This window comes from Ambystoma mexicanum, chromosome 10 (genome assembly GCF_040938575.1).
Source record: "Ambystoma mexicanum isolate Mex_15411 chromosome 10, UKY_AmexF1_1, whole genome shotgun sequence".
Lineage (NCBI taxonomy): Eukaryota > Metazoa > Chordata > Amphibia > Caudata > Ambystomatidae > Ambystoma > Ambystoma mexicanum.
Window position 1 is genome coordinate 1,018,502,126 of NC_090932.1, and position 25,385 is coordinate 1,018,527,510.

Here is a 25,385-nt window from a genome sequence, read left to right on the forward strand (position 1 = left end):
AAATACATAGACCCAATTAAAAACCAACATTGGTAGAAATACGAGACCACAGAGGTTGCAGAAGTGTTTCAGACATTTTATAGCATTTTATATGCCCTGAAGGAGGAATACTCGGAGGCACATATTCGTTAATACTTGGAGAAGATCGAGCTGGTCGGGACTTACTCTCGAGGAGATTGTAGGAGTTATTAAAGATTTACTGGCGTCAAAGGCCGCAGGTCCAGACAGTATTACAACAGAATTTTATAAGGTCTATGCCAACAACCTGGCTCCCCACCTGCTGCAGATGTATTCAGAAACCATAGAACAGGGTTTATTTCCTCCAACACTTCGGGAGACTACGATTACCCTCCTGCTCAAGAAAGGGAAAACACTGGAGGAGCATACATCATACTGGTCAATCTCTCTCATCAACGTCGATAACAAGATTCATGTTAAACTGGCCAACAGACTTCTTCCAGCTATGAAAGGCCTGATTCTATCAGATCAATCTGGATTTATTCCAGGCAGGAATACCACATATTGACTCTGTAGATCCTTTGGGCTTCTCGATGTACTCTACCAGGTTGATCCAGCAGCGTCAGTACTTTTAGATGCAGAAAAAGGCATTTGATTGAATCGAATGGCCAAATCTTTTTTTTTTGATCCTTCAGAAAATGGGTCTGGGTCCCAGATTAATCACATTGGTGGCTCTCATAACCCCTTCAGCAAGGATAGGTCTGAATGGCGGAATATCTGACGGTGATGGGGAGAGGAACGAGGCAAGTGTATCCCCATTACTGTTTGCACTAGCCATTGAGCCTCTGGTGGCCTTGATGCGAGAGCAACACTTGTATAGCTTATTCCCACCAATCGATAATTTCGCTTTATGCAGATAATATTGCGTTACTCTTAAAAGGATACGCAAGAGAATTTAAATCCAATAATAAGACAAGTGACTAGATTTGGCGAACTGTCTGGTCTGAGAATTAATCATAGAAAATCAGTCATTTTTCCGTTATAAGAAGGATGTTTTTCTATCCCTTGATAAAAAACAACGGGGTGGGGTGCGGGGTTGGAACCACCCGGCTAGATATTTTTATGTATTTCCTTATAAGGAACAAGTTCAGGGTGCACTTCCCCCTCCTTCAGGGTGCACTTCCCCCTCCTTCAAGAATCAGCCACCCACCTTTGTACTATTACACAATGTTATTAAAGTTCAATGAGGGGGCGGGGTGGGTTAATTGGTCTCAAAGATATACGACAGACTAATTTCTGAGATTCTGCAAGTGGGTGACACATCCAGACAAATATGGGTAAACAATACAGAAATGGAGATACAGGAAGAGGATTGGTCTTGTATAATGTGTCAGACCAAAAGGGTCTCTCTGAATGCCAAATACCAACTGATTAATTTTAACTTTATGCATCAAACAGATCACACTACATCCAGTTACATAAATCGTATCCGGATGCGTCGCAAGAATGTTCAAGATGCAAGGTAGAAACAGCTGATTTCATCCATCTGGCACTGCTGGGGCGGACCTCTATCCTTCCAAGACAGGCAAGGGGGCAAGCATGGTAGAAGTTGCAGGGCCGTGATTGTCATGAACCCTCACAACAGGCAGGGAACATCCAGACATAACCTTAAAAGCAGGCAAGACACTGTGGGCAAAGCCTGGGCGGAAAGGGTTGCCAGCTGGCACAGGCACCCATTGGGAACTATTAGCGGCCCCACCAACATGGCCGCCAAGTTGGGATATGATGTGAAACTTAAGATGGCCTCCAGATGGCCCATGTTTCTGATATCCATGGTGGTCTAGCGTTGCAGGGTGCAGCCGAGGCTATAGAACCACGCCTCAGGTCACACCCTGTGCTTAGCTTTTCTTCTGCTCACTAAGTAAGCAGTGTAATGCTTACCGCTCCTGATCTCTCCAAGCACACGTGCTTAGAGGACTCCAGCTTCCCGAGGTAATCGTGCACTGGATTACCTGCTCAGTGGAATTCTGCAGCCTGTTGATGCGCCGGACGCTTGGCGCATACTTACCCGCTGGAACTGGAGAAACGGCAGCGGCTCTTCACTCCTGACACAGTAAGTGTTCCGTTAGCTAAAAACAACGCTATCCTGAACCCCCTGCAAACCCGCTTAACGGTGACCGCGGTCATCATTCTTCACTTGCTCAATGTTACGGAGGCTTCGCACACCACGGCTCTAAGCGGACAAGGCAAACCACACACCTGCAAAGATAAGGCAAGCAGGCACAAATTTGCATAAGCTCATGCTCCGAGCTTATTTAACCCTATGCGCACTCCGCGCTGCAAGCAGTGAATACAGGGAAGATATTTGGCGCTTTCCAGAGAAGATACTTACTGTTTTATAGGAACATTAGAGCATCACGTGCACCGCAGCTGGCCTGAGCCACATTCTCCGATGAAGTAACTGGATTGACTGCACACCTGGTGATGTTGCAGCACAGCTTCATATTAACGGTAAACCAGGGTGCTTGTGTCAGTCAGGGAACTTTGGGGGCACAGAAGGAAGTGGGGGGAGAGTAGAAGGAGACACACTGAACCCGGTCACTTGTTTGCCCGTAGCTCCTCATCCAGGCCGTTCCATAACCACTAGAGGGTCCAGGAAACCATACCAGCCACTCCCAACTGCACTGCCCACTGGGCTATAGTCATTCAGTGGACAGTGGGAAGGGAGTGGTTCGGACCACATCGACATCCCATCCCATTGCAGAGAGGGAATGCTCAAAACAGTCCTGCCCAGGTGCTCTTGCAGGGCACCAGAGGTAAGCGTTACAGTGACAAGCAGAGGGGTAATCTTCTGAGTCTTACACCACACAGAAGAACTTACATTTATGTCCGTAGCACTTAAACGTTGACGAATATCTGGCCCTGCCAGGATGTCCTAACATTCTGCGGGTAAAGCATAACCTCCAAACTCTAGGGCTGCTCTCAGATTCAGAGACTCAGGTTTGCGATGCAGAATCGACCCCCTACCCCCTGCTTCTCTGGCGAGACTGTCCGGGGACAGCAGCAGCTTGATGGACGAGGGCCACTGACATAGTAAATCCAGATATCAGATTTTGCTCGGCCAAGCAGGGCGACGAGCATCATCCTGTATTGGCACTGTCTGAGTGTGTTGATCACACGCAAGGGGAGTGGAAATGGTGGAAAAGCGTACAGGAACCGTCCCTCCCACAGGAGCGAGAACGTGTCCCCCAAGCTCCTCGGTTGAGGGATACTGCTGTTCAACCTCTTGCACTTGGCGTTTGCCACCGGTTCGAAAAGAGATCGATCTGGGACTGACCTCATTTGTTGAATAGAAAATTCACCTGGTCCTGGCGAAGTTCCCACTCGTGGCAAGAATGCAATTCCCTGCTGAGCAAATCCGCTATGGTGTTATTGACTCCCGCTAAATAAACCGGGATGAGGAACATGCCTTGACCAACGGCCCAGCGCCACAGGTCCTGGGCCTCCTTGGAAAGCGCTGGTGAGCGGGTCTCCCCTTGTTTCCAAATGTAGAACATGGTGGTGGGGTTGTCTGAAGATCCTCACAACCTTGCCCTTCAAAGACTTGAGGGCCCAGAATACGGCCTGAAGTTCCAGGATGTTAATGTGGAGGTTCTTCTCCCACTGTTGCCAGAGGCCTCTGGCATGCAAATGTCCGGTGTGGGCTTCCCATTCCTCTAGAGAGGCATCCGTGGTGGCCGTCTCCTGGTAAGGGGGGGGGGGGGGCCTGAAACTGAGCTCCCTGGACGAGAGATGACCGTACGCCCCACCACTTTATCGCCCAACTCCTGAAAGAGCTCCACTGCGTCGACCTTATCGTTTTAGGAGATCAAGTCTAGAATAGGACCCAACTTGAACCATAGTTCCCAGTCGTAACGGGACAAGATGGCTAGGGCGTGAGCTGCCTTGATGGCAGAGGCTGCCGTGTAAATGATTCTCTTTCCCATTGCATCCAGCTTCTTCCACTCGTGGCCCCACGTGTAGGGTTGAACGGAGCCATTGGAGTCGGGTCCTGAAGCGCCTCCTCTTGTGAGCAGGTTACGCCTCGTGATTCGTGTAGCAATCGTCCTGCAGATCGTTGACCTCATTGGTACTCGAGTAGATCTGCTCCGGTCTGTCTGGACCTGCCGGGAAAGCTCCACCGCGCTCTCGCTCTCCCCCCCCCCACCCCCCCAATCAGGCTGCTGGGTCTGTGCAGCTGCCGGGTACATCCCTGACCCCGGGGAGGTAAGGGTAAGGACACTGGAGTGGCCTCCACCTCCTTCGCTGACCCCACTCTCCTTCAGCGCTTTTGCAAAGGTCTTCATGGACTTTGAGTGTGTCGCTGCTTTTGTCGACGGTGCCATTGTCTACTCCGTTGACCCGGCATACTGCAAGGTCTTTGCCAGCTTCGACAAGTTCTCCCTGGACTTGTCCTTCGTCGGCTTATCCGCGGACACAGTTTTGCTGGGTTTGGGGACTTCCTCTTTGAAGAGGACCATTTCGATGTTAGGCTCACCGTAGAGGTCGCTGGTGATTCCGAGCGCCTTCTGCCCGGGCTGGGACCTGCATCAGCGGCGAACTCAGCAGCACTAGAATCGCAGAGCTTGACTTTCTCTTGGACCCCAGCGAGCAGGGCGTCTTCAAAGGATCTTGACCTCTTCTAAGAGGGAGTTTGCTCCTCGGACCAGCCAGTCCTAGATGAGGCTCGACTCTGCCCCACGGCTGAGTCAGCGGCCTTGATCGACTTGAGCCAGGTAGACAGTCTGCTGTAGTGGTCTTTTTTGGTTTTCCCCGAAAAACCCTGGCACAAATCGCATCTCTCCTAATCGTGGTATGGATTCAGGCAATACAAGCATTTATGATGCTGATCTTCCACGAAGACGTTCCTTAATCCACACTTTACGCAGAGTATGAAGAGGCTTTGGCTTTCCTTCTCCTCACACATGGTTGAAAAAGCATGAAGTAGGCCCAAAGCCAGGCCTTTTTGAAACTTCATCCACAGTCTCTGAAAGTTATCGAAGATCTTTGCCGGTAGCGGATCCCAGATGCCGGCCTCTGTCCTTCGTCAAAGATATTTAAGCAAAGATCAGTCCGAATTTTAACCATTTTGGATAAAAATATGGAAAAAACACGAAAATACAAAGACTTGCTCTCAATGATATTTACCCCACCCCACCCACTCCCCGACTACAATTTTCCCAGAGGATTAAACGGGTCAACTGGAGGTTTTGGGGGGGGGGGGGTCATGGAGGAGGGGAGGTGGGAGGGGGGAATAAATAAATTGCAGGACTCTGCCTTCGAGTTATGCTGAGAGTTGACCAGGAGCTGTGGGTGCAAGGATTCTTCCGGCCGGGTCCAGGAGCAGAGTACCAGCCTTGGTGATGGAGAAATGCAGAAAGAACCAATTCAGAACCCTTCAGGACACTTAACAGGATGGGGAAGGGGAGTTCCAATGACAGCCACGGCACACAGCAACAGCGGGCGTTCTTCCAGACAGGATCTCTTGAAGCTGGGAGGCTGAAATTCGGCAGAGAGGCAACATACACCATAAGTTGCTGACCACCAACATTCTGGGTGCAAATGGGGAATGGCGACTGTTCTAGCAAGGTAGCCCACTGGAGAGCTGGTCAGTCCACTAGATGGGCCAGGGACACTTCCAAACTGTTTGATCCCACAGGCCCATGGGTTTAAGTACTGCACAGGGACTTTGCAGATCAGGTAATCCAACAGGGCTTCCCTGGGCTAGACGCAGGAAGGGATGCTGGTAGCTTCTGTCAGCAGTAATTCTATGCAGGATTCTTGGCGCCAACACTGATCTGACACTCTTATCCAAATGGTAAGGATCTGCACCATTCAAATAGCCACCAGTGGTCCAATCTGGGACCGCTGTTGGTTTCACCCATGTCCCACACTCCGACACAGACCGTCAGGCACCACGGATGTGGAGTGCGAACAGAACCGCCCCCCCGCCTCCCACCAAAACCTTCCTGAGACAATCACACACAAAGGCATCAATAGCAGGTAAAAGCTGGGACTTTCCAGGGCAAGTGCATGACCTTATTTGGGATTTCCTGAACTGGCAAGGCAGGAAGGGCAAACAATAATATGCCAAAGAGCAAGCGAAAACCTTACGGCATGGTCATTTTAGGGCAGTAGTCACGTTTAGTAGCCATACGCAATAAATGCGAATGTGCACACTAGAAATAAACTGTAAAAATCTATCCTCCGCCACCGGCTTGTCCTTAGGCACGTATTAGAGTAACCAAAAATTCCAAGTGTAAAAGACTATGGTTACACAGAAGGGTCCCAATTGCACTGCATTGTAGGATGCAGTGTTGTCAAATCTTAAAAGGTTACCAAAAAGGTAAAAAGACAAAAAGGAAAACGATCTCTCCAAGAGCCTAAAGGACTAATCAGTTCTCCCCCATAACAAAATGAGCAAAAGGTCAGGGGAGTGAAGAAGAGGGCTTTGCTTCCCTTTAAAATTTCAGGATAGGTTAAAAAAAACAAAAAGGTTTGGGGATCCATAGAGCTAGGGAGGGAAAGCTGCCAAAAGAAAAATCTTTCCTAACATTTGCCTAGCCGCAAATACAGATTTGAAGGCACTTCGGTGGTAGAACTATTTGCTGCTCAATATTGGACATTGTCAGAAATGTACTAAAAAGTTCTCAGAGTTTAATGACTTGTAACCCACTTAACATTCTACATACCTTTCTGAAGAAGTATTTTTATGACATCTGTGTGAATAGTCCCAGATTGAACATTACATGTGTTTGTGCTAATGTTGCTTAAACCACCCTGCTCCTAGAAGTTTCGCTTGACTGCCCCACTCATTGCTACGAGTAGATTCGGACAAAAAAAAAAAAACAGGAAAGTTCTTCCCACCACCGCAAAAAAGGGTGTATAGACAGGGCCACTACAACATTAACAAGTGGGAATAGGGCACAGGCAACGTAACCAGCAAAAAGCAAGAAGCAGGTAACAAAACAATTGTATTCCAGACACAGTAAAAAGGTTTAATAGGAATGAAGGGACAAGTAAAACATCCAAAGTTGTGAGAGTCAGCAAAAACACAGAGCAGGGGAAAAAGAAATATCGACAACAAGTGATATGGTCCAGTTTCACCTGGAGAGAAGGAGCAGCTAGTAGATCACATTGAGAGACAGTCACACCAGGTTACCAACATTAAAATTGAAGCAGTGAAAATATTCTTACCGAGGACTGATCCTTCTTCATTAACAGAATTGTTACCGGCTCAATGCCAATGTCTGAAATAGAAGAATTGTTTCATCAACTGACGGCAGTGTACACCATGGGATACAAGGATGCACAAAGTCATGAACTTGTGAGTCAGCCCTAGTACCAACAAGATACTAGTTACCTGTGATATGCTACTACCCACTCCATTAAACTAAAAAGTTTCAATCAATGATACCAAAGTTCCCCCATGCAACCTGCTATAGCCTCGCCTTCCAGTGGTATCACAGTCCCATCAGCCTGTCGATAACAGTGTCTCCTGTAAGCCGCTAGAGCGGACCTATGTGAATGTGCCAGCAGTACACTGCCAACCGTATTTCATGCCAGCCCCTCAAAGCTGTCAAGCGCACCTTACTGAAGCACCTAGAAAAAAATTCAACCACATTACCCCCATCCTCGAGGAGCTGCACTGGCTATGCCTTATTATCAAGACTGCGTCCACCAACTCCAAAGCAGTCACAACCAACACGCCATTCTACCTGGCCGAGAATCGCACCATCTCCGGAGACCAGTGCAACCCAGAAGCCCAGACAGCACCAGACTGGAAACAAACATTACAAGACAGAAGAAAACGAGGAAATGGGACTTTTCCAGCTAGACCCCTGGTTTCTGGAAAAAGCGAACAGATAAGCATGCACCTGGATGTGGCCAGTCCGAAGCATAGAATGAATACCCTACTCTTCAAATAACATCTCGCCAATTGCTCAGCTCAACACTACTTCTCCCCATTCAGAGCTCACACTACCCCTGCACCCCAAACCCCTGGTGAACCCTCCTATATAGAGTGCTCCATTGCTTCCCAGCTAGGTTTGCACTTTAGAATCCCATACACATACATCATTCTGCTGGAAGATTTAGGACAACCTTAGCCTTTGTGTGTAGTGCAATTATGTTCAATACATTTCTCTTCTTTCAAACGTTCCCTTCCTTTTGGGAGGTGGCAGAGGGCCTTGGGAGGAAAAGGCACGTTTTTTTTGCACGTTGAATCACCCCTTCCACTGGCTTCACTGCTTAGCAGCCTAGGGTACTAGAACCGATTAATCTGCTACTGCTTCGCTATGCTGGCCATATAATGAACTATATAAAAGAGTCCCCTGTAAACCGCTACTGCCTGCCCACTCAGGTTTGAACATTTGTCGCCATTAGCAGGTGACATTGACTATTGCCAAGTTAAACATGGTGTGCTGTCTCCCTGTGTAGAACTGGGGGGGCAAGTGACCTTTTATGCTTGCCTAGTTGCTTGAAACTTGAATCTTTTACCCCTGCTCGCACTGCCTTTACAACTCCACCACTCTTATATCCAGTTTCTCTGGGAGCCATTACTGTGTCCTGCCAGTGACTTTCCAGTCTCACCATCCTGCAATAAATATCGCTATCAACCCAGGTTACCCAAATAATCCTACTTGCGCTGACAGTTCCCGACACTCTAATATTAATGCTTGAACAAAAGATTGACACTCTCCTTCATGTGGCAGCAGAGGGTTTGATCTAGCCCTAACCTGTAGGAGCAATTCATAACCACAGCCTGGGAACACGCCAGTCCGGCTTTCAGCCTGGCCATGGAATCTGCCCTGCTTGACCTGAAGACCTAGTTTGATGAGATCAGAGACTAAGGGAATCCTGCCCTTCTCTTTCTCTTTGATCTCTCGGCTGCATTCAACCTTGTTGACCAGGAAATCCTTTGCCATCATCTTATCACTACGGCCAACTTCTCGTCAGAAGCCCCAGAATGGGTTGCATCTCTTCTAGAGGGCAGATCTATTAGAGTGTTTGCAGAGATGCTAGTGCTCTCCCAGCATCTTGTGCGGTGTGCCCCAAGGTTCTTGTGCATCACAGACACTATGTAATATATTCACCAAACCTTTATTTGACTTACTAGACTCCATTGGCATCTTCTCCAACACCAATAATGCCTAGGATACCCGAATTCTCCTACCCCTTACTGGCAACTACTCCGAAGACACTCTAAACACAGCATAAATGACAATCCAGGCTTGGATGGCCACTCACCGCCTCAGTCTGAATGAGGACGACAGATCCCCCCCCTAGTAGGACCCTTGGCGGCAATAAAGAAGCTTGATGCCCAATATGACTCTTTCTATATTAACCGTATTCAGATCCTGGTATCCTCTTCAGTGAAGACACTCTGGGTTTACATGGATGCTACCCTTTCACTCACGTGCCAAGTGAATGTCATTGGCTCCTCCGCAGACTACATGACAAAATTGATTAATGCATCTAGAGCCTTCCTATCTCAAGACAGTGGTTTACAACTGCCCAAGCGGTCATCGGGTGAAGACTCACTATTGTAACGCCCTTTTTTGCGGGCACCTTGTCGCAGAACATCCAAAAGATGCCGTGTTCCAGAATAACACCCTCCAAGCAGCTCAACATTCTGAAACGTGAGCACATCTCAGCCGCAAAAAGAAATGCTCACTGGCTACCAATTCGAGAACGGATCATTTTTAAAACATTGTCTATTACACATAGATGCCTCCACCAACTCAGCGCCACCTTACCGGTCACAAAAAAAAAAAAAAAAAAAAATCGCCATAGCTTACTCTGCTAGGCCCCTGAGATCAGACTACTTGCACAGGCTTGTCCAGCCGAAATTCAAACGGACTAAAGCCGGATTGGCACAAGCTTTCCCACCTTTGCAGCAAATCAATGGAACTCACCCCTGCCCGCCTTGAGAGCACATTTTCTTTTTGTGTGCATACCCAGACATGCCAACTATTGTCGGCTTATTTACCAGTGCATATAATTAGTGACTGTGATGATTTATTGGACTTGCACTAATTTCAGACTGAACTGATGTTTTATTGGAATGTCTTACTTTATAATTTTTAAAACACTGCTTTGTTATTGATAAAATTGTTTGATATATTTTTGCAAAACTAGTCTAAGTGTATTTCAAGACTATGGGTTCTGATCCGCGCATCAGCAGCTCTGGTTCATCTAAGCATTAGAGAAGTCAGCCCCCTAGCACGGTGTTGTTTTTGTTCAAGGCTTTGCCTAAATCTGAGGATTGCTAGAAGTGGGCTTCATTGTCCTCACACCTCCCCATTTGTGTTTGTTTAAAATAAATAACTGTACCATATCACAATAAACCCATTATGTGCCACCAATTATTTGCCAAAATCAGTATTGTTTTTTCCAAAGTGTAATCTATATTACATTGTTGATTTACTTAAAGCCTTTGTGCCATGATAAGCACATGGAAGCAGCATTTTCGAAAATGCTGCTTCCATGTGCTTATCATGGCATGGAGGATACTCTAAGAAGAAACATATAGTTTAAATACCATGTGGATAACTGGGAAACGAAGATGTGAAATGATAGTTTAATGAGACCAATGAAACAGCCTGGAAAAAGCTCATTAGAGGTCACATATTCAGTTGTAACCTCTAAACGAAACCCGCGTCGGCATGAATTTTGTATATTGTGTTAAATAATTGATTCTGTACAAACGGGTTACCAAAACATTTTCTAGCCGTTGATAATTGAGACTTTGAATATATCAACAATGCAATACGGATAAAACTTTGGAACAAAACAATATAGATTCCGGGAAATAATTAGCGGCGCATAATGGGTTAATTATGATATGGTACCACCATCGGTTATATGTGATTTTAACCCTTCGAAAACAGAAATTGATACAGAGCGAAACTTAAAATAACTTTTCCAAAAATAACCTTTTTCATCGAGCTCAATATCTACATGCAGTTTGTATCTGTAGTCTGAAAGTGCCATCTAGTGGTCCTTTTACGAATTCAATTTCTGGTTTTATGGTCATTTAATGACATTTCACTAACCCCAATTACATTCTACCTACACTAAGAAATACATTTTACGGAAGGGGGCGCTGTCGTGCAACAAGATGGCCGCCTAAGAGTGGAGCTCCTCTCCGGCGTATTATCCTTCTAAAATTATATCCTGTATCTGCCTTCATCCGCGCTACTGGACCAGCGGATTCGACCATTGTACCTATCCTGCACCCACCGGGAGAAACAACGGACGAAATCGGACCCGGTGTGCCCAGATACGGATGGGGTGGCAGGCGGGGGGCCTTGGGCCGCTCCTCAGCTCCGGAGTAACCTACGCGAGTGCCGCGGCTCTGGGTGGAGCGTGGGCCATGCAGTGGGCGGTCCGGCCCCGCGGGCGGAACAGACTCCCTGTACCGGGACTGCCTCGAATGCCACCCGATAGGAAACAACATTCGCTCATCGAGGACGGTGCCCTTTCTGGTAGAAGTGCCTTGAGACCTGAGCTGCATGCGCTCTGCCCCGCCCTTCCGCTTGAATCACCCGTAATCTCCTACACGGTCCTGGTCGGTCGGAACTCCCACTGATCTCGAACACCGCCATAAAGAAGGGGGGGAACGAAACGGAAAGTATACGAGCTGTCCCAGATGCTAATCCAGTGGCCGACCTGTGAGCGCGACCGCGCGGGACAGGTGGTACGGGCCTGCTGCGGACCGGACCCACGGACAAACTAGGGAAGCGGCTTTGGCCCGTACTTCACACACTGCGTAGGCTGCTCTACACCTCTCCCAAGGCTAGGGTCCTAACAAAACGCACCCTCTCTACCCACTTTACTTTGCATCGGGGCACCAGACAGGGTTTCCCCTTCTCCCCCATCCTGTTCGCACTCACTATCGAACCAATGGCGGCTGCAAGCGGAAGAGAACAAGAATTGAGGGGCATCAAGCTGGCCGGCAGCTACCAAGCTATCTCATTATATGCGGACGACGCTCTATTGTATATACGTAAACCGGTAAAACAAATTAGAACCCATATTGGCAGTAATACAGGACTTCACTCTTCATTCAGGGTACAAAATCAACACAGCCAAATCTGAAATCTTCCCATTGACACAGTCCACCCACTGCCCTTCAAGCACACGGTCTACGATGGTCCCCGGATTACATCAGATATCTGGGGATCCTAGTATCTAGAGACAAACAGTCACTATATATAGATAATTAGGAATCCACTTTACAGACGATCCACACCAAACTCCAGATCTGGACCAAGTTGCTCACATCACTGGCTGGTCGGATAGCAGTGCTCAAAATGGTGATCCTCCCCAAACTCCTATATATCTTTAATAACGTCCCGATATGGCCAGGCAGACCCTTTTTTGAAAACCTGCAGTCCCTGTCAACCACCTTCATTTGGAACGGTGGGGCTAACAGGCTCAAATGGGAAAAACTGGTGGAACCCTACGGCACAGGGGGCTTCGCTGTGCCCGATTATGAGCTGTACTATCTTGTGTCTCAGGCTCATTATGCCAAATACTGGCAGAACCCTACATCAGAAGCACCTCATGTCCCCACTGAACGGCACTCGGTCCGCCCAACGGACTTGCAATCTATTATCTTTGCGACATCTTATAAAGACTATTGTAAATTTGACCCAGTAGCTTGCACGATCGCAGCCTGGGCTGCAATTGGCAAGCGTCTCCACATCGATATTCCCTATGACTCCCAAGCTCCATTGTGGAACTTTCTGGGCATTGCCCCCTCGTAAGACCCTGGTATACAGAAAGCCTGGATCCCGAACTATGACATTACAATGAAAGCTATGTTCCCCAATGGAAGCTTCGTCACCCCCGAAGACTTCGCTGACACAGTGGGGAGGGGCCAACTTGTCACATTACAATATCATCGTTAAAAAGCGGCGTTCAAGAAACGCTGGCCATCATTCCCTGCTGAGCCGCCCGAGCACCCGTGTTACCAAGCACTTCACTCACAGCCTCATATAGGCGTCTCCATACTGTACAACATAGTCCAAACACATACGAAGTCCTCCAATAATATAAAGTCCACCTGGGAAGAGGACATGGGTACAACAATAGAGGAGGGAACATGGTCCAGGTACTGTCTCCTTACAAAGGTCTCCCTCAACGCGCGGCACAGACTCATACAATTCAAAATGCTCAATAAACTACACTATACCTCTGTCAAGTTGGCTAAAATCAAGGTGTCCACAAACACAAATTGTCCCAAATGCAATAACCCTTCAAGCTGACTCATACCATATGTATTGGGCCTGCCCTGAAATAATTAGATTCTGGAAGACAGTAGCAAATATACTGGAAGACATTACGCAAATTCCCTCACTACTTACCCCCAAAAAATATCTGTTTGGCAACATCGGGCCCAGAAAAAACTAGGAGGCTATTCAACGTCGCATGTGTGGTGGCTAAAAAATTTATTTTGCAAAAATGGAAGAGTCCCCACGTCCCCCTGTGCAGAACAATTCTTAAAATCACTGGCATATGTGCACAAATGTGAAGAAACGTACAGAGGTCTGGTCCCCTCTCCGTGCAGACCTAAAGACATTTGGTCAGCGTTCAGGATTTACCTTCGCACCACCCCACCTAACTCGGAAGAGGACGATACCGACTGAAATGTGTGCCTTAACCCCGGCAACAAACGTTTAATATTATAAATTGTGATGTTGTTTTATATAGGTATATGTATGGGAGAAAGCAAAGTGTATAACATGTATATCCATCACCACGGAGTGGTTCATGCGTGTGTATTGTGAATTGCAAAGGAAAAATAAAGTTTTTTTAAAAAAAGAAATACATTTTAAGAGGAGTACCCCCCACGCACCCCTGTGACCGTTTCTACCCGTGAACCCCATCTTTCTCTCTCCTTTTTCTACCATTTTTAACTAAAATCGAATTATACTTTTGTTTACAGCCAAACGCACGTAATTCAACCTTCACACCTTCATTTCAACATTCATTCCTCTGATATTTTGTACCCTCTTTATTATCCAAAAAAGATATTTTATTACCCTATTGGTAAATCGACAATATCACTGGTTACCACCACCATCCTGCAATACTAAAGGTGCTCCTCCTAGCATCCGTCATGTGACCTGGTATCATCACCACTCCCACTGGCTTCACAGCCAAATAGCCTAAAATACCAGATGTTGGGAAAGCTGCAAAAAGAAACCGAATTCCCATGTACATCAACGAGACCGCCTTAGCATATCTGCGGGCTGGTTAGGTTATCCTCAACTCTTTTCTAGTGTGGGAGTTCGTTTTCAGCCTCACTCCGTATTCCAACTCCTTTCGCTTAGGCGGCACTGTTTAGTTCCCAAGACTAGCAGTGCATGGCACCTGTTGCCCCATCGATTATTCAGTGTAGCACTACACCTTCTCTTGTGGACACTATTGCACGGGAACCATGTTCCCCTTTTTCTTTTTACTGTAGGGGCATTTTACACTGAAGCAATGTAGACAGGCTGGTTTTGGTTGTTAGGAAAGGTCTTCTTTTTGCAACTTTCCTCCACGGATTTCAAAGGGGTTCCCCAGCACATCTGCTTTGGTTTGGATTCCGACTGATTTTTAAGGTGCGTGAGGCCTCAGCTATTTCTGCCAGGGTGCACTGGTCAGTCTCTATGATCCCCTTTTATTTTTATTTGTATACCACCAGACTAACATTTGTGATGTATACTGAACAGGCGGCTTGTGGTAGTGAACATTTGTTCATCTTTTTATCCCGGTGCACAGAACAGATGCTTTGTTTTTTCCTTTTTTTTCCATGTTCAGGAGATTTTTCGATAGCCCTCTGGTGAGGGATGTGAAACCATCGAACCTTGCGCGAAACTGGGTTCCAACCAAAGACTAGATCTCTATATGGTAATAGCTGTGGCAGAGCAAACGGGCTTAAGTCAAGGATGGGGCGGGGGAGGCTAATAGTGAAGTATTGTTAATGCCCACAGATGTACCCAAAGAATACACACTATAATGGATTCATGATAAATACACACTTCTACAAATCTCATGCAGACTATTAGGTGAAAAAAGTACTGTGGGTTAAACAGAACACATTTAAATAAGTCTATGGACGAAAACAGCAATGGTCAGCAAAAATCCAACCCACCCCAAAACTACATGTGGTGTCCATTAACTGGTGATCAGAACACTACAAAGCTACGGGTGGGTAGAGAAAGACACATTAGACCATAAAATCCATCATTAGAATGATAGGCGTAAAGACATACATTTCCATTTTGGGGATTCCAGGGGCACTTTATGTTTTGCTCCACCTACCATCCCCTCAACCCCCATTTTTATTTTTGGATCTGGAACCTATTTTTTGGTGGATCCGGCCATTGTAACCATTTTTCAATCATTTAAAGTACATGGTTCTGGGTCGCCCATTAGACTCCTTATCCCAGGGGTGTTTCTGAAGCATGCCATGTATGCCCAAAGGCGATTTTATCACGCTACGTTGGCGTGTATTCGAGTTTTACCTTCACCAGGGATGCATGCCATTTTACTGCAATGGAAGCCCAATGTACCTTTTGTTGGGGTGGTCAGGAAAGGTCGTAACAATAAAGGAGTTCGTTTTGGATGCCACATTTGTGACTGGTGGGCCAACTGAGAGCGAGGTTACAATTTCATATGCATCTAGTGTATTTAAAAAATATGGATGGCATATGTTACTTTAGTGTAACTTTGCTTGAATTTTAAGATTTGCGCGTGCTTAGAAAGCTAAAATGCTAAAACCGCCAAATGAATTTTAAAAGCGGTTCACATGGTGTGCCACGTAGGGCCCAGAAGCAGGCAACGAGGGGCTTTATAACACGCATGGGAGGAACGGGGGCCTGTCCTGAAGAACCCACTGTAAAGTAAAAGATAATATTTATTAAACATGCATGCACACTGAGTAACATACAAAAAGGAATGTATAAATCAGTATGTAGTGAGCTTTTATGAATTCATTTAGACTTTGCAACCAGCAGTTTGTGTGGTGAATTTCAGGAGACTGGGGAAAAATGAGTTCTGCAGGATTGGGGGTGGGAGAGGAACAATGATTAACGAAGCAGATGGTCAGCCGTTGACCAGGACACAATGTTTAAGACTCGGTAGTTCCGCAGGAGGCAGATTTTGCCAAATGACTTAGCCATTTGTTTTGACCAGTAAAAACTATGGGGTGAGGTAATGCTCGAGGCTGAAGTGATCGACACCCAGGCGTTTCAATTGTATTCGCAGATGTGCGGTGCGTGTTGAAATGGTAGTCATTTAGATTAGAATGTTTCAATGGCGCCAGTAAGCCGGGCCGAATGAGATAGTTCAAAAAGAACTTGTTTATTAGGTTATATATCTTTATAACTACTCATTCTATGAAGAATGCACTTACAACAAAACTTTTATACTGAACGATATAAAAAAAATTTGGACCGCCCTGCTTCCCACCCGTAATAACCCACCCCAACCGTTTCCAACAATTAACCCTTTATCCCCACCCCACATACATTTTCATTATATTTTTCGTTTTAAAAGATTCAATATATATGCATTCTTCATAACATTCGATATAAAGACAGCATACCGTTTATTCAGCCTTCCTCAAGTTGCCCGAAGTATCCATGTGCAATTATGTTTAAGGTTAAAGGTCTAAGGCCAGTTGTTACTAGTAAAGAATGCTGCAGATGACAGTGTGTGCGGGGTTTACAAAACAGCAGTAGTGGGGCAGAAGTTGTCTGCCGTGGTTTTCAGTGTCTGTGGTGTGAGGACAGAGGCAGACAAAAATCCAAAAGCGACAGACTGCATTTTGTGGTGAGCTCACCTTATGTTGACATTGTTGTGTCCAGAAATTAACGAGCATAACTAACTGCATTAGTAAAGAAAACACAGGCAATTGCAGCGAATACAGAAACAAGGGGGTTTCTTTTCCAACATCTAACACTATTAACACCCAAAACACAATTTTAAAATAATCTACAACACCACCACACAAGCGAGGCGTAAAGCCAACCCGTCATCTGCAATTACTGGCGACTATCAGCAATTTGCTAAACAGCAGTCAGAGAACGTGGCTGGAAAGTGATTTCAATCCTCAGAACTAATCGGTGCTGTATAATTAGATAAAACCAGCTGCCGTAACTGCTGCAAATATGGCACACATATACAATATAAGAAGGGGACCACTGTGGGACGATTTAAAAGCCCTGAAATTGAAGAAATCAGGCAGGTAGGGAGCCGAGCAAAGACTGAATTAAGAGAGTCTTTTTAAACCCCCCCCGTGCAAGTCCAAACACAAGAAGATACATACAACAGACATTCAATCAGAGACGACCAGCTTCCCTCAACCTCAGGGTTAGTCATATGGGGGAAGAGAACACCAGCAAATCGACCCCCAATCAAATCATCTCAAGAGACATACAGGTAAAGTGCAAGGAATATACACAGGAATATACACAGATGGCCACCACGATGGAAAATAAAAAGCATAATGGAATTTTTTTCACCAAACGAAAGTGCCGCAGCCTTGGGGACGTTGAACAGCTAGATGTGGAAGAACATCATCTGCTACCAAATCAACCACTGTCTACTGAATGCGATAATCTCAGGGGAAGGTGATTCAGATAACTCACCTCTCACCAGAAACGTCATATGAACTAAATGAAATGTTGACATCAAGAGCGGAATTGCAGCAGACACAACAAAGTGCGCGAAAAGTTCAGCAGATGGGAAAACAAACAATAGAGCCTCAAGGGAAAAGAACAAACCTAAAGGAAGGGCATGACTTGACTTTATCAGCCCTGAACTATGTTTTAAGCTCCCTTGTCAATGTGTTTGAAATGTTGAAAGGGGGTAAGAGGGTGCAAAAACACAGAGGTAGTCTAATGGAACTAACCAAAGAAGTGGAAAAGTATCAAAGCTCTCTAGTAGGAAAGAGATCAGTTATCAACTCATCCATTAACGATGATAAAAAAAAAATGATGATGGAAATAATCCCACAATCATCCCCAATGAGGGATCTGCAGGCGAAATGGGTAGGAACAAATACAAAAACTGAATTTATGAGTGAAAATGTAATATCTATGGGCAAAGGGGTGCAACAGCAAAAAAACAAAAAGAAAAGGAGCATGTCAGGCGAAGAACTGTCTCTGAAAGGCACAGGAGACCCCACTCTCTAGATCGGGGTATTAACGTAATGGTATATCTCAGAAGAAAATCCAGAGGATACAATTTACAAAGGCGTATTAAGGATTTTATTGTACCTAATGCATTTTACTCTGAGTTTAATCACGAATTAATCTGCACTCAAGCAGTTATTTATTTAACATCGCAGGAATATTTAAAAACCATCATAATTTAATAAAAATCATCCTATTAAATCATTCATACATGCATCCAAATCCATACAACATCCATCTAACTACTCATACAAAACATCAATAAGTACAAGATAAAAAAAATATAACAAATATAACAATACATCCACAATTTAATAATTGTGCAAAAAGTTTTTGTGCAAAACAACACATGGTGCAAGGCCACAGTAGATTTTATAAGTGGTCAGCAATTGGGATAGGCCAAAAAGAATCTTCACAGGTGGTCTTATCCTAGATTTCTCTACCGGTTTCGACATGTTAACGTTGGTTTTGTTACATCTTCATCAGGAGATTACAAATAGTTGTCTACAAACAAAGCAAACATGGAACCATCAGTTCCCAAAATACATCAAAGGTCAAGTGAAAGAAGAAGAAAAGACGGAACGAAAGTGCAAGTACATGACTTCTCAAAGCTCAGTTGCAGACATAGAATGTTCTGCTGTTGTCCTGCTACAACCCCAAATATATATATATATTTGGTTTAAACTAAGGGTGTCATGCAAGGAGTGCTACCATAAGAGATCAGTGTTCTTGGACCAGGCCGGTGTAGATCATGGAAATAAACCAAAGGGTGATGAAAAGATCCAAAAGGGAATCAAAGGAGAAAGACCCACATATTGGTGTTAGTTCTAAAAAAGAACTTTTTATTAAGGAGAAACTTACAAACCAACCTTAGCAACCACAACAGGAATCAATCCGTTTATTGTGTGTATGGAACTGGAGACACTGTCGTACAAATTGGCAATGTTCCAGTTAAGGATCCTGCGTGGCAGATGGCTGAATTTGAGCTCCAATCTGTAGGGATTTTATAAAGAATTATATCAGTGGCCCCGGCTAAAGAAAGGGGGGAAATAGCCAATGACTTAGTAGCCCATCAGGCTGAAAGATCCAGGATTTTGAAAGAACGACCCTAGAGGTCACATCTACTGTTATCTTACCCGAAAAAGTCTGGGTACTGAAGTGGTGCAGGTTGGAAAACTCGCGCGCCACAACAGAGGTCTGTTTCACTGTCCATGTGTCAGGAAAAGATCTAACCGTCTACAAGGCAACAAGAGAAATTGATCAAAAATTATGTTCCACGGATAACTGGAACATAAGTAGATGGACTATGAATTGGGACGTTACCCCTCATTATTTGCATGGGCCCAACTATCTAACAGCTAATGAAATCAATGAGATAAATTTGCCAATGTCTGAAATGTCTAGTCCCAAATAGAATACCTCATTCAAATATCCCATACGTCTTGCATAATGGGTGCAAGATACCATACCGGTATTCAATTGCTGAAAGCAAAACTGCTTACCTGAGGGTGGCAACCGTTGAAGTGGGTAGCCGCTGCAAGAACGGGGACAGAAGTCCAGACTCAGCTAAACACTCGGGAAATCTCCAGCCGATTCTGGAGAGCAAAAGACACGCATCTAACCTGCGTTGTCGTTTTTGGCGTATTAAAAGCACCCGACATCCTATCACGTGGTTATACTATGTCGCGTTGATAGGATGACAATCAGCCTAGGGAACACGTGATTGTTGGTCCACGTGATACGTACGTAAGTCACTTGTTAAAACTAGGCGACGTTGCTTCCAAGCAACCGCCTCAGATTGTCACGGCAACAGGGACGCTCAAGCTAAATCGAGTAATTAGCATTGAAAAATTGCCTAGGCATGAAGTTAATTTTAATGAATGTACGTTTGTTGGTGGGTAATATTGTTCTACATATGCAGACTTCTTGAGCATATGATAGTTATATTATTCAACATATACAGGCTTTTAAGGCATATGATCATTAGAACACACCCAGGAAAATGGAGAAAAAGAATTGGATGGCACACCTCTATCTGGGTCAATGATGGAAGAGTTTATATAGCTCAAATCTGCAAGGAGGCGTACTTCCAGAATGAGGAGCCACGGTTTCTTAGTGACAACTCGCACAAGCTAAGCTGTGAAATAACAGAACCCAGGAAGAAGCATCAAGAAAAAACGAGAAAAAAAAAAATGAAAAATAGAAGACACAAGAACCGAAAACCAAGAATCGGAAAAGGCAAAAAATACAAAAGCCAACAACTGAATTCATCAGAGCACTAAAGTTATCATCAGTAAAGGGCACTGAGAAGTTGACAATGAAGGAGAACACCACAAAAACAAACCTCAGTACCAGCGGCAATAAAAGGTGTAGAAAAAAAGTGGTTCGATAGACCAAAAGCCAATAGTAATGGCGAACACAGTTGGAACTCAGATACCGTACAAGTGCCACTAAAATTGGTGCCTATATTCCTAAGGGGAAAGAAATCCCCCACAATAGAAGATCAAAATAAGGAATGGTTTACTACAGAAACAACAAATGTGGAGCAAGAGATCACTCCCTCCGAGATGGCGGTGGATGGGAGACAGGAGGAACCCTCCAAAGCTCATCCAGCAGAGGGGGAGGGTGGGAGGGGGTGTCGAGAATAACGCATATGCAATTGTACAGAGAGTAGAGAGAACATGGAGGTAAACGAGTAAGAAGAGAAATCACCCAGAACCTAGTCATTTGCAATTCCGAAGGTTTGGATTAAATGAGTAGGGATAAAAAGAGAACAGGATCAAGACCCCTAAATCAAAGTATGATTTTATCCATCTTCCAAAGAAATTACAGCTCTCTCTTTTCTCAACTACAGATATACGATACATTACCACATACCAACTGTACAGGTATTGTGGAGATGGGTCTAATAACTAGATTGGAAGGCATTGTAATTCTGTCAGTAAATAAGGAGTTAACAAAGCAGAGCTATGTTGTTTCTTCTTAGATGCCAAGTAAAATGGAAAAATGTGTGGCGGTCAGACACTCCCAAAAGGGGAACCCTGTGCGAAGGGCGGAACTAAATAGCAGAAGCCCAAAGAATTAAGAAACCAATGAGAGTGAAAGTCAGAAAATCAATGGCAAAACAAAAGCATGGCCCTTGCTTCCAGAAATATTACCTCAGATCTTCAAGAAGCTGGGGCTTCCAGATGAATCACTTTAGCAAAATAGGAACTAAAGTTGTATTGTTGGAATACGAGGGGCTCTAGTTCGTTCAGAAATAGAGCAACCAGGGAGAGGATTTTCAATCAACATGACATAATTGCATTCCAGGAGACGTGGCTCATGTCTAGCTTTAAGATGGATGTATTTTCAATGATAGAACAGTTTGCCACAAGTGGGGAGGAGGGTTCTTTTGATTGCGTTCAGAAACTCAAAACTTAAGAACATTCCTCTCCAGAGCAATGAAAGACAGGGTATTCTGGCAGTTAAAATAGAAACAAGAGATGAAATTGTGTGACAAACAATAATAGTGATTAATTTATATTGGAATCCATCGAATTCTTGTCTCAATGAGTTTCTACTATCTGTAACAAATTTGTTGAAGACAAAGGCTCGGTTTGGCGCAACGGAAATAATGCTAATGGGGGACTTGAACTCCCAGTGTCTGGAAAGAACAAAATTGAGCGTCAGTCAAAGAAAGCCGACGGTAAATGGCAAGCGATGGCTTTTCTTCTTCACAGAGTGTAACTTAACCATGGCAAATAGATACATAAAGGGAGATGGCCATGCAGGCCCTACTTGGAAGAGTGGAAGTGGAGTACAACAATAGACTAACTGTTTCCCTCTAAAGAACTGTTTGAAAGATGCCAACTCTTCTTTATCAAAGACGTTGACAGCAGCGACCACAATATGTTGATCAGGACCCTGGTAGAAAACAGTCAAAACAGAGATAACAAAAAATGTGGAGAGAGGACAACTATGGGAAGAACAGAGTGGCCAAATTCTGCAAAGGTGGGGCATCCCTAAACAAGCATCTCAAGAATTGTGTTGATTGTCTATGCAATAATGAAATAAGAGCAGTATGTAATCCTGTAATTTTTGTTGATTTTATATGGGATTTAGATACACCATGTAATCCAGGAGAGGGGATTAGTTGTAGTTAGTAAGATTTTAGCTGGCTGGCATTATATTGAAAAACTGGAGGTCTGGGCCGAGAACAAGGGAATTATGCCCAAACAAAAGATGGGCTTTCGATGAGGGCTATGCACATCACTCAATGGCTTAATAATGAGTTTGGTTTGAAGTAAATAATTTCAAAAAGGCGGCTCTACATTGTTTGGAGCATGGATTAACCTCTTGCAGGCCTTCGACACTGTAAATCGAAGCCTGTCCTGGAACAAATTAGAACCATGGGAACCAATTCAGCCACTCTTAGCAATCATTGTGGAGCTTCACAAACACACAAAATTACAGGTCATGACAAGACAGGCAGTCTAAGTGTTCCAATAGTGACTGAAAGAGAGATCAAACGGGGATGCAGATTGGCCTCATGCTTGTTCAATCTTTATCTGGCCGACTTATCCGAGAGTTTAGATGGAGCCAGGTGGGTGAGTCCTAAAATTGGTAGAGAAAAACTCACATGGATCGCATACACGGATGACTTGTTTCTCCTGGATTATACTCCCACAGGGTTCCAGCGGTTGCTGAGAGTTCTAGGGGAGCATTCCGGTTTAAATGATTTACAGATCAATCCAGAAAAGTCGAAATTGTCACATTTAGACGTCCTCAAAAGCATGTCCCAAGATTTGACAAATGGGGCAGATTATAACAGTGGCAAACAAGTATCTGGGCTTTCATCTAAGATGTCATCCAACAATAGGAACACCGATGCAAGATCTGGAGCATAAAGTGGTGCATTTGGGGGCACACAAACGAAATCCTGCATAAATATTGTACATTTTCTCTAATCCCATTGACAAAATTATACATAGGAAAGGTAGTTCCATCTCTCATTTATGGCCCAGACATAAACCCAATGATAAAAAGCATCAATTGGGATAGACTGGAGAGTAAACTGTGGAAATATGTTCTCCACCTAACGGTCCTTACCGAAAATGTCGTTGAAATATGAGCTAGGATTAGAGTCTTTAAGATCACAGATTGAATGAAGGGTGCTTTCCACATATAGGAAATTCATAGACCCAAGCCGGAATTCAATAGACGAAGACATAAAGGAGATGTTAAAAGGAGAGTGACAACCCTTACTTTGAAGGATTGAAAATACAGGTAACTGAAATCCATCTAAAATGTGAGCGGGGAGAAATGGATCTACTGCAGAACCCAATGAGTGTAAAAGAATACCTAAAGAGAGCTGACTGGATCAACACGATCTCCATGATGCAGGAGTCACAAGTGTTCCAGTCACTTTCATGCTGTGATAACCCTAGGGGATGGTGACCTATGTATTTGAGGCTTTTTCCAAACTCATGATGGAGAAGAGTCCACCTCAACCTCTTACCAACAAAGGAAATATACACAAGATACAAGGAGATATATTTTTACAACATATGTCCTTAGGGCCCCAATCAACAAACGCAATCCCTGAGACATGTAATGACAGTGTGCCGGAACGATGAAAATCATAGTTGAGATTGTCAAGATTTGTAGACAAGAATGACATGCATTACTTACCGCAATAGCATTTCTGATGATTGCATCTCCTTAGATTCACATGCTGTGCATATAGTACGACATCCAGTGGTAACCGCGGAGTATTGCATATTGTCTTTCGTGGATCGAAAGGGGACGTTGACATGGGCGCGCCTCTAACACTATCCCTAACGCGACGTGTTGTGTACCCAAGATCCCTCACGCGTCAAGGTCCCTTCCGATTGTATTTTTTCTGCCATGAGGGAGCCTAATGACTATCGTGAGGGAGTAGATAAAGAAAAAGTAGTGAGACGTCCATGTTCCTCCAACCCGAGCGAGGAGGAAGGTTGGGCGCATGTGAATCCAAGCAGATACAATCATCAGAAATGCTATTACGATAAGTAATGCATGTCTTCTGATGCTTGTTAATCTGCTTAGAATCACATGCTGTGCATAGGCTAGCGATCAGTACCCAGAGTTGGAGGTGGGTTGTGAGAAGGAACAGTAGTGAAAAGATGTCTTAGTACTGCTTGTCCCACCCGAGAATCAGACCTAGGATGAGTGTCTAGGCAATAGTGTTTTGTAAAGGTGTGTACAGAGCTGCAGGTTGCCGCTCTGCAAATGGACTCTAGGGGAACATTTGCAATGAAATCTATGGAAGCCCCAGTGCCTCGAGCAGAGTGTGCTCTAGGCTTGAAGGGCAGTTCTCTCTTAGCAAGAGAGAAACAGAGTGTGATGCAATTGACAATCCACCTTGAGATAGCCGATTTAGAGACAGGATCCCCTTCTTTACCAGCTGCCACTGAAACAAAAAACTGGTTTGTCTTTCTTAGTGGTTTAGTTCTTTCCAGGTTAAGCATGACAGCCCTGCGCACATCTAATGTGTGTAGGCTTCACGTTCATGTGGTTCTGGAAGTAGGCAGTTTGATTGGTTCACATGGAACTTGGGAATAAATTTAGGCGCAAATCGAAGGGAGTGCGCAGAACCACCTTATCTCTGTGAATAACAAAAGGGTCTAGAACTGAAAGGGCCTGTAGTTCACCGACTCTTCTAATTGAAGTGATAGCCGCTAGGAAGGCTATTTTAAAGGTAAGATCCCCGAGACTTGCCTTATGCATAGGCTCAAAAGGAGACCCCATAAGTCTAGTAAATACCACATTTACATCCCATCCGGGAGCCGGGTTAGAAATGGGGGGGATGAATCCTTTTAACCTCTTCCATGAAAGCCTTAATAACTGGAATTTTCCACCACAACACCTTCTGTTGTGACGTAGTGTAGGCTGAGAGAGCAGCTAAGTGAACTTTCAGAGAATTAAACACCATGCCTGAGTCTAGTAACTGAGTCAGGTTCAATACAATGTCTGTAGGAGAACAGTCAATGGGATTGACGCCCTTGGAATTGCACCAGATAAAGCGCTTCCATTTACTGGAGTAGCAATATTGGGTGTTCGGTTTCCTTGCCTCCCTAAGTATGTCCATGCATCTCTGAGGAAGAGGGAGATGCCCGAACTCTATGACCTCAGGAGCCAGGCCAGTATGTTCAGAGTTTGGGCGCATGGGTG

The 25,385-nt window shown here is 44.8% G+C and overlaps 1 protein-coding gene across 1 annotated transcript in view; it reads right to left on the minus strand.

Moving 5' to 3' along the window:
* Positions 1–25,385, minus strand: part of ABCF3 (ATP binding cassette subfamily F member 3) — a 981,204-nt gene that overhangs the window by 884,071 nt on the left and 71,748 nt on the right. The window contains exon 4 of the mRNA XM_069618825.1: positions 7,195–7,247. Coding sequence (XP_069474926.1) covers positions 7,195–7,247 — 53 coding nt within the window. The remainder of the gene's footprint in view (positions 1–7,194; positions 7,248–25,385) is intronic.